The sequence below is a fragment of the Syngnathus typhle genome, linkage group LG4 (assembly GCF_033458585.1).
Source record: "Syngnathus typhle isolate RoL2023-S1 ecotype Sweden linkage group LG4, RoL_Styp_1.0, whole genome shotgun sequence".
Classification (NCBI taxonomy): Eukaryota; Metazoa; Chordata; class Actinopteri; order Syngnathiformes; family Syngnathidae; genus Syngnathus; species Syngnathus typhle.
The window spans coordinates 17,282,814-17,298,349 of record NC_083741.1 but is presented as its reverse complement, the minus strand read 5'-3'; the positions used below and the strand labels follow the sequence as shown (position 1 = coordinate 17,298,349).

Here is a 15,536-nt window from a genome sequence, read left to right as displayed (position 1 = left end):
GGCAAGTGAAATTGTCACTGGTCAAATAAATGTGTTACCTGGAAACACTCAGTGCTGCCATTGACAGTTCCAGCAGTGTGACATTCACAGGGCTGGCACACGTGGACTGAAGTGGCATCTGACTGCTCCAGCCTGAAAAATCCACTTACGCACAGCTCACAGTTCCTACCTAATCAAGACAGGGACAAAATGCGCAAAAGCACAAAGCCATCAAATCAAGGGATAGGATAGAATCCATTTAAAGATCAAGAGAGTCACTAAGACTACGTTTCAACTTGGTTTGTCTCAGTTGTGGTAAAAGTGACTTTGCAGGGATGAAAAAAAAAAAAAAGGAGAACTGAGAGGTACAAAAAGCTCAATAAAGCAGGTGGGAGGAAGGTTCAAGGCACTGCCAATAATCCATTCAATGACTAAAAAGTATAGCTACTTAAAACATGTAACATCAAAAGGATGTTAAGTACCAGTACTTTTTTCCATTATTCATATTTTCAAAGAATGAATTAAGACTGTTCCGGCAAATGTGGCTAATACAGTACCCGTAGTATTGTGCATGCAGTTGTCACAGACTCCTCCCCCTCCGAGATATCGTTCGGTTGGTTGATCATCAGCCCAGACCTCGTAGTGACAGGAGTGGGCGTGGCCGTGGCACTGACAAGGCCGACAGTTCATTGGTTGGAGTTGATCACCGGGCCGGAAGGGTTTGTCATTGTAGAGGGATGCGCAACGTTGGCACTGGCAAAGAATATAGAATTACATTTGTATTTCACATACTACCAAAATGGACAAAGCAAGTTAATTTATCACGCATAATTGTTCTACAGTTGAACAATCTTGACAACAATTAGTTACTAGCTACAAGCATCGTCATTTTCCGGCCTTTCAGAAGCTTTTTGAATAACCATATTCTAACAATGATTTTGTCAACGCACCGGCCACACACAAGGCAGCATGAAATAAAACATTGGAAATGACAAAGGCCTTTTCTCACAGTTCATAAAAACAGTCCCGTGACATATCACTCATTTTAAAAACACAAAGATCGAGACACAATAGGAGATGGAAAATGAAGACAAAAATCAGCGGCCCTTGTTAATCATAATACAAAGCGTGATAGAATACACAACTGAACAGATAATCATGAGATATTGTATCCTTAATAATAGGAAGCCTGTGCATTTACACACAAATCGACTCATTCACACAGCGCAGGGAAATCAGAGCGCTAATGAGATATGACTTGCAACAGCCAGCGTTCTCTCACAGGCACACTTTCATGTCAAAATAAACATAGCAAGGTGTACGTGTGCGGCACATGGTGGGTTGGGGGTATGAAATAAAAAATGCATTTTTCTGTTGTAGAGAAACAGCAAGTACAAGGCCTTTGATTTTGTTCAGCAGTCAGTACAAATTATGGTGGACAAGGGGGGCATCAAATGGGGGTATTAAAAATGTATTAAAAAACACAGGAGTTCCTCTCGTATGTGACACGTGCAGACCTGCACTAGGCCTATTAGCTATGGCAGACGGAGGAGGGGAACTGTGGGAGGACCGGAGAGGAAATTGGGGGTAGGGTAGCCCCCATTATGTAGAATGCCAAGAAGCAAACTGGTGTGAACAGAAATGAGGTAAAGAAACAGCTTGTCGTTTTGCTTAATAAAACCGGTGGGGCAGTGGGAGAATATATTGGTAATACGAAAAACAAACAAGAAAATTCTCGAGATGCCTTTGTTTTAGCTTATTATTCAATCAGGGGTTGGCTGGACCTCTTAGATCCTCTGGAATAATAAATCTTAGAACATTTTGTACAATGCACTCTCGGGCACAAAACTGTGTCGACTGCAAGCTAGTTTCAAGCATTAATTATGAATATTCATCCAATGGACTTCGTACAAATTTTCATGGACCGAGTTGAAAACGACCACAATTCGGTGAGACAGGTGGGTTGCTGGAGATTGCAGAAGAGTGGATTGACTATTGTGTATTAAGGATCAAATAATACTGCATCCAAGGGAAAAAAGCACGAAAGTCAAAAGGTATCGTAATCATCCTCAAGAGTTAACAGGGGTGGCCACGACAACCCCTAGCCACCATTTAGCAACACCCCTGTACTCACACAAATTGGGTGCGATGCATGCTCACATTCTGCCACTGTTTTGTGCATGCCCAAATCTCTTCTCCCTGTCCAACTTGGTACATCTCAAAGTCCTCCAACTGCATCAAAGTGAATCCAAGTACTTTCCTCTCTGTACTTTGAAGAGACAGCTCGTGTAGTAACTTCCTTTTCTTGGCGTCATCCACCGGGGAAGGAGTTCAAGAGCAAGACGTAGCCAGTTTACAAGTCTCTCCCTTATCATGCCCCTTTCGTCTCCTCAACCTGAGCATAGCCATCTTCTCAGCCTTTCCCACTTCTCTCCTTCCCCCTCATCTCTGGCGTCCCCCAACAACTTGTTCTCATAGCTAGATGGAGTATGTGAGCAGGAAATATTACCATAGCAAATGAAAACGGGGATGACCCCCTCCCATTTTCTTTTTATTCAATGTTGCATTAAGCTCCCTTTCTCGCAGCTTGCTAATTAGTCGAGGGATTCGCGTTTGGGAGTTAAGAGTGCACACTTGCATTCTTTTCTTTATATCAAAAGATTTTGATGCCGCTGCTCCATTTTCTTCAAACCATATATGGCAGATGAAAAAAGTTGATATGTTATCAATTCTAAAAGTCTCTTTTAGTCGATATGTCTACAAATAAGATAAAGTACATATCAATGCAAATATCAAATTGTTACATGACTAAAATGTTAATTCTTAAAAAGTTAATTTACACAATGTTATTGATAATTGCTACAATTTCATGTCATACATACACTTGCAAATAATAACAATTTATACAACGAAAGGTGTCACATTATGTCCTAAAAATGACTTCAACAAAATTTATGGATCTGAGTTTTTACCAATAACAAATGATAAAGAGAACACTGAGGCCACGGTGTGTTCTTTTTTTGTTCATTACCGGAAGAGAGGCAAAAAACATAACGTCCTCTATTATACTTACAACAATGAAGCTCTATTTTGATTATAATGCTACAAAGCCATTACCTTACAGAGGTTGCAGTATATCGTGAAATAGAACTGCACAGCCATACCGTTTATTATATGCTTTTATGTAGCTAAATGAGAGGTGCTCTTATTTTCTAACACCTCTAGCCCGTACTACATAACACTTTTATTACATACTTTTATTCTAATTTGTTGTGTAAACTTTATCTGCATGCGTCTTCTTTACCCACTACACAGAATTTACCTCCAGGGGATCAATAAAGGATTATTTTATCTAATCTGAGTAGATGTCTTTGGACCAAGCAGATGTATCTAATGTAGAAGAGGTCATTGATTAGAAGTGCTTGTTGGCTGTAGGGCTTGACAGCATTACACTGTGTGCTGCATGCATGGATGGATGGATGCTGGGTAATATCAATTTCAGAAAATCTCTTTTTGTAATGTCACTTCTCGACTTATTGGAAAAGATCATTTGATGCAGATAAATGAATACACGAGTCAAAATGTAGGAAAGGAAAATATATTGTAAATTGTATTTTCCCTGAGAATGTTCTGGAAAAACCTGCTGAGTGAGAAACCTGCTCTAATAGATGTGTGGACATTCAGATGGCCTGTCACAAGCAACTGTGCATGTGTGCGTGTGTGTGTGTGTACAGCATCAGTGTGCAATAATCTGCTGGGGCAACTCATCTTATCCTAAAAGCCATGACCAATTTCACGCTCTCACTGGAAAGGTCGAGCCCCAAGAGTGTGTGTGTGTTTGTGCACACACTCGTGTTGTGTGTATCTAAAGTTAACCCAGTTAACCCCTGCCTAGGTGCAAATCTGCTGTTGAAGCAGATGTTTGCAGCAGAGATTGCGGGTGGCCCTTCTTAACGTCACAGCCTATCAATATCCATCTCCACAGATGCAAACGCAAACAGAAAAGTGCCAAATTCAACTAAACACAACACGTATAAATGCCTGCTACGTTAAAACAGCCATATTAGTTTATTAATCTTCTCGATCAATAAATTAGCAACTTTTTGTATTCACTGGTCGGCCAACTTCCAGTCTTCTATTTGACACTGGCATTTAAACAGAGGCTCGGAACATTTAGGGAGATTGCGTCCCCAAAATTAGATTTCTCAGTAATATGATTTTTTTTTTTTTGCTTCATCCACTAACACTATTATGCCATCGCTTCAAATTTAATTTTGCACTTGCAGAGCTCTCTCTTTTTTTTTTCCATTGTGCAAAACCTTCAGCGCTACATAAGGCCCAAAATTGTCTTCAAATATGGCGCACCACAAGACTTTTACACCTGTTGCCAACAGTGCGTGCAATCTATTAGCGTGAGTGAACATGCCATTTAAGCATGTTGCTACGGGGCGAGATCTTGCTAAATCAGGCCTACAGCATAATATGGGATGGTGCCATATGAAACACAACACATGATATAGTTTTCAGATATGACTGAATCCATCAGATGTGGAGGGGAAAGAATGACAGATTAAGTGTGACTCGGAGTGCGCATAAGAAAGCATCAAAAGACACGGTGAGAAAGCGAAGGGTGAGAAGGGGGGTGCATGTTTGAGTGTGTTTGAGCTTCCGCGAGTTATAAGTGTGTGTCTTCCGAGGCCCCCGTTGATCATCTTGACACATGTCTGAGCATTTCTGTCACTTTAATGTCACTGTGGAAATTCTGCAGATTAGTTGAACATCCGTCATGGTGCGGGGCCGATTCAAGTCAACAGAACGCATGCAATATTAAACGCTAATATTCCCCACAGCCTTTTATTACAGAGGTAGAAGAAAGGTCTTGAATATTCACTGTGAGGGATGACGCACAGAGGCTTTGGGAGAAACGTGCACAGGGAGTCACACACACACGCACAATTTGCGCTAAAGTATTTTGCCAAAATCTCCAGTGACAGAAATGTACATGGCATACGCACAACAAAGTATGTCCAAGTTACGGAATTATAGAAACTCAGTCAAAAAAAAACTCAATTCATTAGAGTAGGAAAAAAAATGTCTCCAAAATATGAACGATGTTAATGTTTCGCCACACCTGGGACAGAGGCAAGTTGGATTCAAATGAATCAGATGCCTTGCACCGCAGGCAATATGAATTGGGCAGCACTCAAGAAAAAGAGCAGTGAAATGGAGCAAAAGACAAACAGAGAGAAAGACATCTGATTAGAGATGCGTGCTGAGGGAATGTCATTGTTCTAGTCCATTTAAGACATTATTTCAAGTGAGACCCGGGAGAGATGGCATGAGACAGAACAGTCGACAAAAGGATGGAGACGGAGGGTGTCGTGCTAAAAGAGATAACAAGCGTAAAAAGAGAAACAGCAGAAGAGATTTTTTTCATGCGCATTAGTCAAGATGACAAACTCTAATTGACAATGTCTTATTAATTGCACGCCTTATGTGACAAATTACAATTTTGTCTACAGTCAAATAAGGCACTTGGGAATCAATTGGGAAGTTTTGATGTTTACTTATCAACATAAGAAATGATGAAAACCAAGTCACACGTGTATTAATTGATAAATTCAGGCAGGCATTTCTCAGGTGAGGCGTTGCAGGCGTACAGAACTTTTCACTGCTGACCAACTTGGGCGTGAGTCAGAAAAGCTCCAGGACTGGTGTCATAAAAAATATATTTCAAAATGCAAACTACATGTTTTCCTTTTCATTGTAATCACCCTGGAGTATCAACTGGACTTCTGGAGCTATTTATATCTTTACGTTTTTACCTCTAGTTGCATTTTGTCCAAATTTTGTCCAACTTTTACATATAAAGTATTTTCTACTCACATTGTTTCCCTCAGTGTGGCTTTCAGCCAGGCACAGGCAGCGGTAGGGTGATACGCTGGTATCGCAGTGATCTGCGTGGCCATGACACTCACATCTTCGAACAAAAAAAAAAAGATAGGCATAGTATAAAATAGGAACTCGACAACACTGCACAATCAATAATGATTCTTACAGATGTAAGAAAGCAAATAGATGAGAAGCTTTGCCTGCTTTATGCTTTGACCGGTACGTTCATGGAATGATAGAAGGGCCATTAGGAAGAGCCCATTCAACATTTATAAATGTCATGCTGAAAATGATCAGAGCAACAAAACATCCAGCAGACAACCATCTCACTCTCTCTCTCTCTCTCACTCTCGCTCTCTCATGCACGTACATACAGCGAGACAGCCTTTTTAATTATTCATTCAGACATTCCGATGATTTTCTTTCTTTCATTCCTTCTTCTGTGGATCCTTGCACCTCTTGCTCCCTCTGTGCCATTTTTCAGTTCTTAAGTACGTGGCTCGATTAATGGAATGTGATGCATGTCAGCACCCAGGGCTTTTCCCTACATAATTAACAAGTTGTATTGTTTTGATGTAGCCGAGTGACTGCCCCCGAAATGTGTTGTGCAGCATTTAGGGTTGATTTTCATTACACAAAATTTGCTAAACTAACTCAGATGACAGTTACAGACTCGTTTATGCTTCAGAACAACTGATAATAATTGCTTACAGTATGTTAGCCCTGTGAACACATGTTTAAAATAGCATCACCCAATCATTTTGTATTATGAGTCCAAACTTTAACAAGCATGCTATGAAATGAAGGAAAAAGGCTTTAATCATAACTACAAAGCTAGCAAAATATAAAACTCCAAATGAATAAAAAAACAGTAGCCTCTTTCTATTTGGTAGATATCAGATAGAAAGAGGCAAATTATTTAGAACAGTAGAATGCTACAAAAAACAGTGAGCTAAGACAAATTATAATCAATAGTAAAAAAATGACAATATTTCCAGAAAATTTAATTAATGCACTGCTTTGACATTTCACAGCTCATTTCTATATATAAGCAGCGAGGTTCTGTCAGTATCTCCTGTGAATAATAAGATTTTATTTGTAACCTACCTGCCACTGATTGTTATTTCATTGACAGCATAGTGTCTGTGTCGGTGGTCCACCCCGGCTGCTCTGGTGTGGTACTGTCCTCCCAGATGTAGCCGCACCTGAGTGGCATGCACCATCTCCTGAAGACTCGGAGTGTTGTAGAAATCATTATAGCCTGGCCTCGAGTTTGGTTCTGAGCTCAGCAGGCTGATTGTGATGTTACCGCCAGAGTAGTGCTCCTCACTGGAATATATTGAGAAAGAAAAAAAGAAAAACAAACTGCCTCTTGTGGGATTAAATAAATATAACAAGATAAGAGACTCAAATCTTCCAGATCAAACAAAGCTTTCCCTTATTGACATGATTATCAGCCGCTAAGGTCAGAAAGTGTTTTATTATGTTGCCAATGTGAGGTTCAACTGCTCTCCTGCCAAATTAACTCGTGCATGCAAGTGTGCCAGGCACAGTTGTGTGTGATATAATCTGTCAATCAAGCAAAAAATGAGAAGTGACTACATAATCTCTGATCTCACAAAGGTAGGGGACCCCAGCCAACTCGGGCCTTGATACCAGCAGAAGAGCCAAAATGTAGCCGGTGAGACACAGTGTGTGCGCTCACAAATATGTTAGACCGTGTTCCAATTTTGGTGGGTCTGCTATCAAAGGAGGGCCACGAAAAAGGAATCTGCCAAAGGCTGAAGGAAGGTGAGGTGAGTTATAATAAAGTGTGCCTCTAGTCTCGATGTTCATAAATCAGAATTCACGTTTAAGATTTAATTTGTACTTATTTTATGACAGCTTTCTGACCTCAAATCAAATCTTAGCAATATTACTACAGCTTGCAATGACTTGTCAAATAAAATTATTTTTGTGTAGAATGTTTAAAATACAACTTTTGTATTCGAAAGTATGTGTTGGGTCTACCTGGGCAGTTGTAGACAGTTGACTGAGTCCGGTGTCAGCAGCGGGCCATTGTTCTGCATGTCAAATACACTGCAGTCTTTGGCCACATACTGCCAGTCCAACCAGGGCTGCTCTCCGTTGGTGCTGTTCTGCTGATCAGTGAGTCTTTGCCTTTGGATCAAGAGCGACTCAGGCAACGGGCCAGCAAACTGAATTAAGACATAGAATACCTGAAACGGAGAGTTGGGAATAAAAGTCAAAAGAAAATAGACTGCCAAAATTGTATTGAAAAAATCTCAACAAGAGGTGAAGAAAGTTAAAAGGAGGGGCACATTACCTGGTACTGTCCATTTGCTAGATCCACAGTTATAGTGAAGCCTTCGTCCAATTCCTGCATAGTCATGAGCTTGGAGCGCCACATGGTCCCCATGTCTTGGTCGTTGATGTAAGCCAGTGGGTGTGCATTCAGGTTAAGTCTTAAAACTCTGTCATTGGTAGTGTCTTCAACGCCATTGGGGATACAATATCTGTTCATAAAATAAATAAATAAATAAATAAATAAATAAATAAATAAATAAATAAATAAATAAATAAATGATAAAAAACATTGAGTGTACCTTTCTACTAAGGGATGCACTCTGGGATGAGTGGCAGGGCAGCGACATTCAGACTGAGAATGGAGCTGTGGCAGGACACCGGAATAAATCTCTACTATTTCCCTGTTGAATCAAAAAGCATTACAAAGAAGTGTTTGATAAAGAAGGATAACTGCATGATTAAAATGTTTAAATGACACTTAGTTTTACCCAAACAGACACTTAATATTTAGCACAAAGACCCCAAGTCTTTGTTTTTAAAAGAAAATCTTTAAGCACTTGGTAATTGTTTTATTTGACAGAACATAAGCACAAAATAATCATAATTTGTCTCATTTAAGTCCTTACTATCTACATCAGTGTCAAAAGAAACACTAATTGTCTTGTATTGAATTTCTAAGGAAAATCCTCCAGAAGCAGTATGGACTTTAAGATGGAAGGATTAGACATTTCTTTTTTCCTTCAACTATTCATCATTCAAAAGTAATCCACATCTTTCGTTTCCCAGCATCAGACAGCCTCCGTCGATTCATTCACAAAAGCATCCATTGACACGTGTGTCTATCCACCTTACCTGTTGGTCAAAGTGGCAGGATAAAATCTAAAGTCCTGCATCCGCCCCATGAACTGATTGGACCCTGGAGGGATGAAAAGAACACCGGTAAGGTGTTAATGGGTTGGTACTAAAGTCGGAGAGTGAGAGGATTTCACAGTATTTAGTAGATTATCTTATCGGTTTCTTGATAACAGCTAAGTGAGGCTGCCCATATACCTGCTCATATAAGCTTGCTTCATGATCCAAGGCTGACAAAGATCAGTCACAGTCTGCATTTGATGCCACTAAAGAGCAGCAAGGCTTTTAAAGCATTTGCATTAGCCTGGCAAGATGCCAGAAAGTCATTAATTACTGAGAAACACGGTGTTTATCACACAGCTCTTACTCTATACCTGAAGATGTGATGTGTGGATTCTGAACTTCTGTCTATATAATAGAATACAATATAACCAAACTTTATTTATATGGCGCATTTTACAGCAGCAGCAGCTGTCACAAAATATTTCACATATAGGACAACCATAAAGTCAGTGAAAACAGAGAATTAAAGCAAAAATTATATAAATTAATATACAGTAACAGAACAGTGACAGGTGAAAGTCAAAGAATAAAAACGGTGTGCGAGGAAACGACTGGACTCTACAAAGAGGTGCCATCAAACCCAGAAGTGAACACATCTCAACACACAAGCTTCTAAATGTGACAATGCTGGCTTGAACATGAAAGACTAAAACACAAACGGGCAATGATGTCGATCCAAAGACAGCCCAGGTGTTTTCGTGTCCAACAAAGTTGACAACAACTGTTAGAAAAAGGATGTCGTCCCTAAGCGGCGACAGAAGCCCTGCCATATCTAGCTTTGTCTGAATGTGCGCGTTTGTGAGTATTCCAACAAAGTCCAAGCGTGAGCACGCTTGGGTGCGTGCGTGCGCATTTGCATTTGAGGGAGGCTTTGGCGCGCTTGGCTCGACTACACTGTCCAAGGTGGTTGAGTGTATCGAAAACCGAAAGACAGTACGAGAGTGTTATGGGATCTAAGTGCGTTCGAACAGTGTGTGGTTGTGCAGCCTGAGACTTTGGCTGAGGATTTCTTTAGCGTGTGGAAATGGGATTATGGCTTCCTCTGTAAAGCACTCTGCCTATTGTTAGTGGGATGATGCAAGGTATAAGCCTTAATTCTCTCTTCTGTGTGGAGGTATCTGTCTTCCAAACTGCACGTTTCAGTCATCCGCTGCATCCCTAAGTGGCTGTTTATGTATTTCGTTGGAATTGTTGAAAGCAGATACCGGCGACTATACGTGTTTTTTCTTAAGGCAAAAATATTACACATGATCCTTTGTTTCTTGTTATTCCTCAGACACAGATTCCTCCCACCAACAACAGACATAGTTGCTAATCAATACTTCTGATCAGCATTCGCACAATCAATTCTCTGGTCAAAATTCCAGACACAGCCCCCGGGGTTCGACGATCAGCTACACATACACACACACCGCCAAGCCAATCACTTGTATTGATCACAACCTCTGATGTGATCTTCAACTTATCAGATGCTACCTGCAGTGAACCAAAGATCAATGCCTGATAAACGAGAAGAAAAACACTCGTTTATCACTCTGGAGATGAACGGATATCATTTTTCTCTCAATCTCTCTCCTATTGACTTAGAGATGGCTCATGGGCACTACCAATCAATCACAAAAGAGAATGGGTGATATCATTGACATCATATTAACAAACACACACATTATGAACATGAGGCACATGATTAACTTGTCAACATTAGCGGTTCTCCAAATATCACCCGTTTACCTTTGGAGCCGAGTCCCACCCTCATGGTGCTGTCCTCATTGCTGTCATGCAATCTGAAGGGCAATGATTGGGTCTCAAAAGGTGTCCCGTCCTCCTCCAGCCCATTCAGGAACAAACTGGCATGTCTGTCGTGCACCTGAAAGTCAGTCAGAATGACACGTAGAAGTTGTCCGGCATCTTCAGAATTTTTTATAGCACTGCTCCGAATTGCAATCTCCTTTCGTCATAAAAGAGCAACTTGTCCATGCATTCAACCTGTGCAACAATCTAAGTATACAAACATTTTTTTTTTTGCATATCTTTGTGTGACCCAGTGTGCGAGTGTGAATTATGCATACGACTAATCTTCCAACTCATTTCCCCAGTAGCGGGAAAGCCTGGGGCTAAACTGCCTCAGCGCAAATGAGCTTTCTGTTTGACCAAAAATCTCTGCGCTCTTGCCTCTGTCCTCTTTCGATCTGCAGCATGAATATGGAAAACGGCACAGCCGACAACATTGTCAAAGCAGCGGCGGCTCCCTTTCACATCAAACCCGCGGGAGGGAGCGGGTAAAAAAAAAAAGACACCTTCATAAGAAAAACTTTAATGTGTGCACTCTTTCCCTTTGCACAATCTCCGAATCCGCTTTTTTGGGAAACACTCTGTGGATCCTGATAATCGTGATTCTTAAGACCCCCTTCCCTCCGTCCCTCATCCTCCATCTTTCATTTGGACTGGTCTTCCTTGCTTTGTCCATTGCATCATTTCACTACTTTTTGTTTCCCTTCTCTTTCCCTCAGCACCTTTATTAAAACAATTAAAAGGGATATTTACAAAAGTGATATCTTTCTGTCCACTTCTCTCACTGTCTCTCCTTTCCTGCCCTGTCGCTCTCATTTGTTGTCATCTCGAGGAAAGTTGAAAAGGTGTGAGGAGGGAAATAAGTCAAAGAAAGAAAAAAAAAAAACGCCTTTAGGGGATGAAGGCAGTCCCAGACAAGTGTCTGCCTCTCAGAGGATGGTTAAGACGCGCAGACAGACACTTTCATGATGGCTGATTGAAGACTGGCAAGCGCACGAGAGCTCAGGAGAGAATGGGAGTAAGAGGAGGAAGGGGAGGAGGAAGCAGAGGCAAAGTCAGAGAGAGGGAACCAGAAGAAGGGCCCACTTTAAGAATCTTTAAGCCCGAGCCATGTGGCTCTTGGGGACATGTGAGGCGGTTGTCAGAGCTGATGTAAATGAATGGTGAAGCGCTTCATCCTCCTTCGCTGCCACGTGCCTTTCTGAAACATAGCCAAGTCCTCTTTGTTAGCTCTCATAAACACTTAGTTTTTATTTCCTTTCTTCGATTCATCTGCTTTTACTGCAGTTCTTTCCTTTACCTCTACATCAGGAGAATTTTAGAACTCTTTGACAATGTGGGAAGTGTTTTTTTACTTGACTTTTAAAGTGGCGACAACTGGTTTCATTTGGACTGATGCCATTTTGTCTATAGTGAGATGAAAACGCTGCTATGAAGGTACCTAATCCGCCTCGTGTTTAAAAAAATAACTTCTCTTTTAAACAGAACAAATATTGAGTTGCTTGGTTTCTTCTAAGATACCATGTTGGCAAGAAGTAACTATTGTTGGCACCAGCTAGAGAGCCAACAGTGGCGTGATTGAACATTCTGGTAGCGGTCCGACAGGTGAGGCTCCTTGTGGGGTTGACACTGGAGAAAGCCTCTCAAGATGATTTATTAAAAATTAAGTAACTGAGACATCACATGTACACACCTTGAAATGTTTCTGTACGCTCCGCCTGATTTGTACGTTTAGGTGAGTACCTTTCCAAATCATGTCCAATCAATTTTTCACAGGTGGACTGAATTTAAGACCCTAACCCTATTTTCTGCCAATATCTGTCACTTATACAAATATTTCAAATGGAATAAGACAACACCTGGAATGCACATGTTCTAAGATCCTTTAAAACATCTTTTGCGTTTATATAAAAAAAAAAAAAAACACTGGCAAGCACCTAAGCCTCCGTGAAAGCGAGGTAAGTCATACCATGAGTGGAAAGCTTTTAGTGATCTGTAGAGAAGCATTTTGAATCAAGCTCTTCTCCGTTTTCACACTTGTGCCAAGCTGTGGCTAAGTACATAGTGTGGACCACAGTGTTTCCCCACTAAGCTCACTTGATAGCGGTGAGCTACAGATAGATGCGGCCGAGAGGAACTCGACATACAAAACAGGCCTGCCATGGTATGGAGACACCGCACACAAAGCAAATGCATTTTATCCATAAAGAAAACCGCCAAACGTGAAAAGGAGGATTTGATTTTTTCAAAAAGAAATCTCTACTGGCCTTGTCTTGATTAAATGTGGCACTTTCGTTCTGTATAAACACCAGCATGTTGTTTCTCCTCATCTCAAACATCAACTATCTTCTTCCCAACACCCTGGCCCAGACTGTCTTCACTTTCTCTTCACCCCCACCTAAGGCTTTACTAGTGACTGAATGAGTGACAAGCCACTCACTGATAAGACAAATACTAACACAGCCAGGGAAGCTGTCAATAAGGAGCAAGGGAGTGAGATAAAGGAGGGGGTGTGGGGAGAAGTGAATCAGGGATGCTGGAAGGAATTGTCTAATAAAAGACAGATTTCAATGTTGACAAAAGCAAAACTGAACAAGAAAAGAAAGAAACCTGACGATTGGTGAGGCTTTGAGCTTCTACGTAGACTCCAGAGAGTCGATTTCTGCTTCCGCTTTGTCAAAGACTGCGCAGGCCTGATGATGAATTTAATGAATGAGTAGAGCTGCTGTCATTGGCTAGAAAGTAAGTCGGCTGTATTCACTCCCACAACGACGCAGACACCCTTTTTCTACTCGCACCGGTCAAAAAAAACTATGCACAGCAAGACTGTACTTTGTTCCAGATTTGTACTGAGCATGAAAATGCGGCCCTAAATATAAAATCAGCTAGACATTTCAATAACACTGCACCTAAGTTGGGAACTGGTTCTCCTCCATTACCTATCCTTGAATGTGTCCTCAAAAAGGACCAGACAAACAGAGACCCTCAGGGCCTCAGTGTAATTTTATAACAACACTGAATGATCTCTCCTTAATGCCATTACATCGGAACTAATCATAATAAACTTAACATCATTTGAGCTTGAGACACAATTAAAAGTCCAATGTGATTAGTAGAACAATTGCATCATCTTCACTTTTCCTTCACCTTTCCTGCTCTCTCTCTCTCTCTCTCCTGTTTTGCACTTTCTCTTGTTTTCCCGAGCTTCTCTTTCATACCCCCTCCCCACCCATTGCCACAATGAACTGTTAGCAGCTCTGATGTACAGCCAATATTCACTCTATCGTATTACGTCGTGCAAGGCAAAAGATAGGAAGCGAAGGTGAGGAGCAAAAGGAATAAAAAGAGAAAAAGAGAGGGGGAGATACATTTGTTCTACTCATCTCAGTGCTAAAAGATACAATTACCTCTCACAGCATATTATCCATGTTTTATACCAGCCCAGGGCCCCGTGCCTTTGCCTCGTCGCGCTCGCCCCGTGTAAGGCCCATATTTTAACACTAGCTATGACAGTTTATTTAAGAAAAGAAAATTGTCCCCAGGGAGATGGAGAGGGGGAGAGAGAGAGAGGAACAGGGTGTGAGTGTAAAGAAAATGAGAGGCAGAGGGGGAAGGACGTGGAAGGTGGAGGCGAAGAGACAATGAAGGGGTGGTTGGCGGCGGGAGGGGGTCTTTGAAGAGATAGATGAGGCTGGGAAAGAGAAAAGGAAAGAAGCAGAGAGAGGGAAAAAAGAGATCGAGGGCATATATAAGGTGACATGCCAACCTTTTAATAAAGACCATTAGTCTAGAAGACTTTTTTTTCTTTCAATGCAGGAAGCAATGACGGGGGCGCTCTGAAAGAAATAATAATTAAAATACGAGAAAGGAAGGATGGATACGTGGATGGTTCTTTGTAGTGGCACAGATTACAGTTGGCTCAGTCATGCCCACTGCACCGACCTTAACCTTCGTCAACACAAACTACTGCTTAATTAACTAATAAGAGAATAGTGAACTAGAAACGCATGCATGCAAACACGGTCTTGTCCATTTGGTTTGGGGAAAGAGAGTGGAACCTCTACACGTCTAAGTTCATAACATTGAAAACTCAAGCAGAATGTTGGTTTAGAAACACCTTGAAGTTGAACAAAATGTGAAAAAAAAACTAGAACGGCTCTCACTTTTGCTCCAATCGCATTCTACCAATGGAAAAACGAGTTTCCAGCCAGTGTCCCAAAACCGCTTTTCTAATGTTGGCTCCGGTAACCCATCACTGCATGAGAGGAAACTCCAAGGCATCATCTATGAGACAGTGAGGACTTTAATAACCTAAACGTATGAACATGTGCTGCTACCTTGGCAAAATCCTGCTACGATGTTCAAATGAGCCACAGATTAGAGTCTTTGAAGTGAACTATCACTACTTCCTAAACCGCCCCCCCCCCTTTCTCTCTCTCGCTCCAGTCCCCTCCCGGCTACCTTTTCCTCCGCTACTCCGTACATTGTTATCATAATCAGATGAGACAACTACCTTGGGAGCGGCAGCCCCCCAACAGCACCTTGCTCTTGGCCCTGTGTGTGCACACATGTGATTGTGTGCGTGCATGTATGCGCATTGCTCCCGGCACTCGGAAACCCGTGTTCCTTTAGACTGTCTTTTTTGCTGTTTT

The 15,536-nt window shown here is 41.4% G+C and overlaps 1 protein-coding gene across 1 annotated transcript in view; it reads right to left on the bottom strand.

Annotated features, from left to right (window-relative positions):
- The window catches only part of ush2a (Usher syndrome 2A (autosomal recessive, mild)), a 112,400-nt gene that overhangs the window by 92,771 nt on the left and 4,093 nt on the right, over positions 1 to 15,536 (bottom strand). Inside the window, exons 5-13 of the mRNA XM_061276698.1 lie at positions 10,825 to 10,960; positions 9,031 to 9,094; positions 8,478 to 8,579; positions 8,198 to 8,387; positions 7,882 to 8,090; positions 6,979 to 7,200; positions 5,866 to 5,959; positions 537 to 732; positions 39 to 169 (exon numbers count right to left, since the gene is read on the bottom strand). Coding sequence (XP_061132682.1) covers positions 39 to 169; positions 537 to 732; positions 5,866 to 5,959; positions 6,979 to 7,200; positions 7,882 to 8,090; positions 8,198 to 8,387; positions 8,478 to 8,579; positions 9,031 to 9,094; positions 10,825 to 10,960 — 1,344 coding nt within the window. The remainder of the gene's footprint in view (positions 1 to 38; positions 170 to 536; positions 733 to 5,865; positions 5,960 to 6,978; positions 7,201 to 7,881; positions 8,091 to 8,197; positions 8,388 to 8,477; positions 8,580 to 9,030; positions 9,095 to 10,824; positions 10,961 to 15,536) is intronic.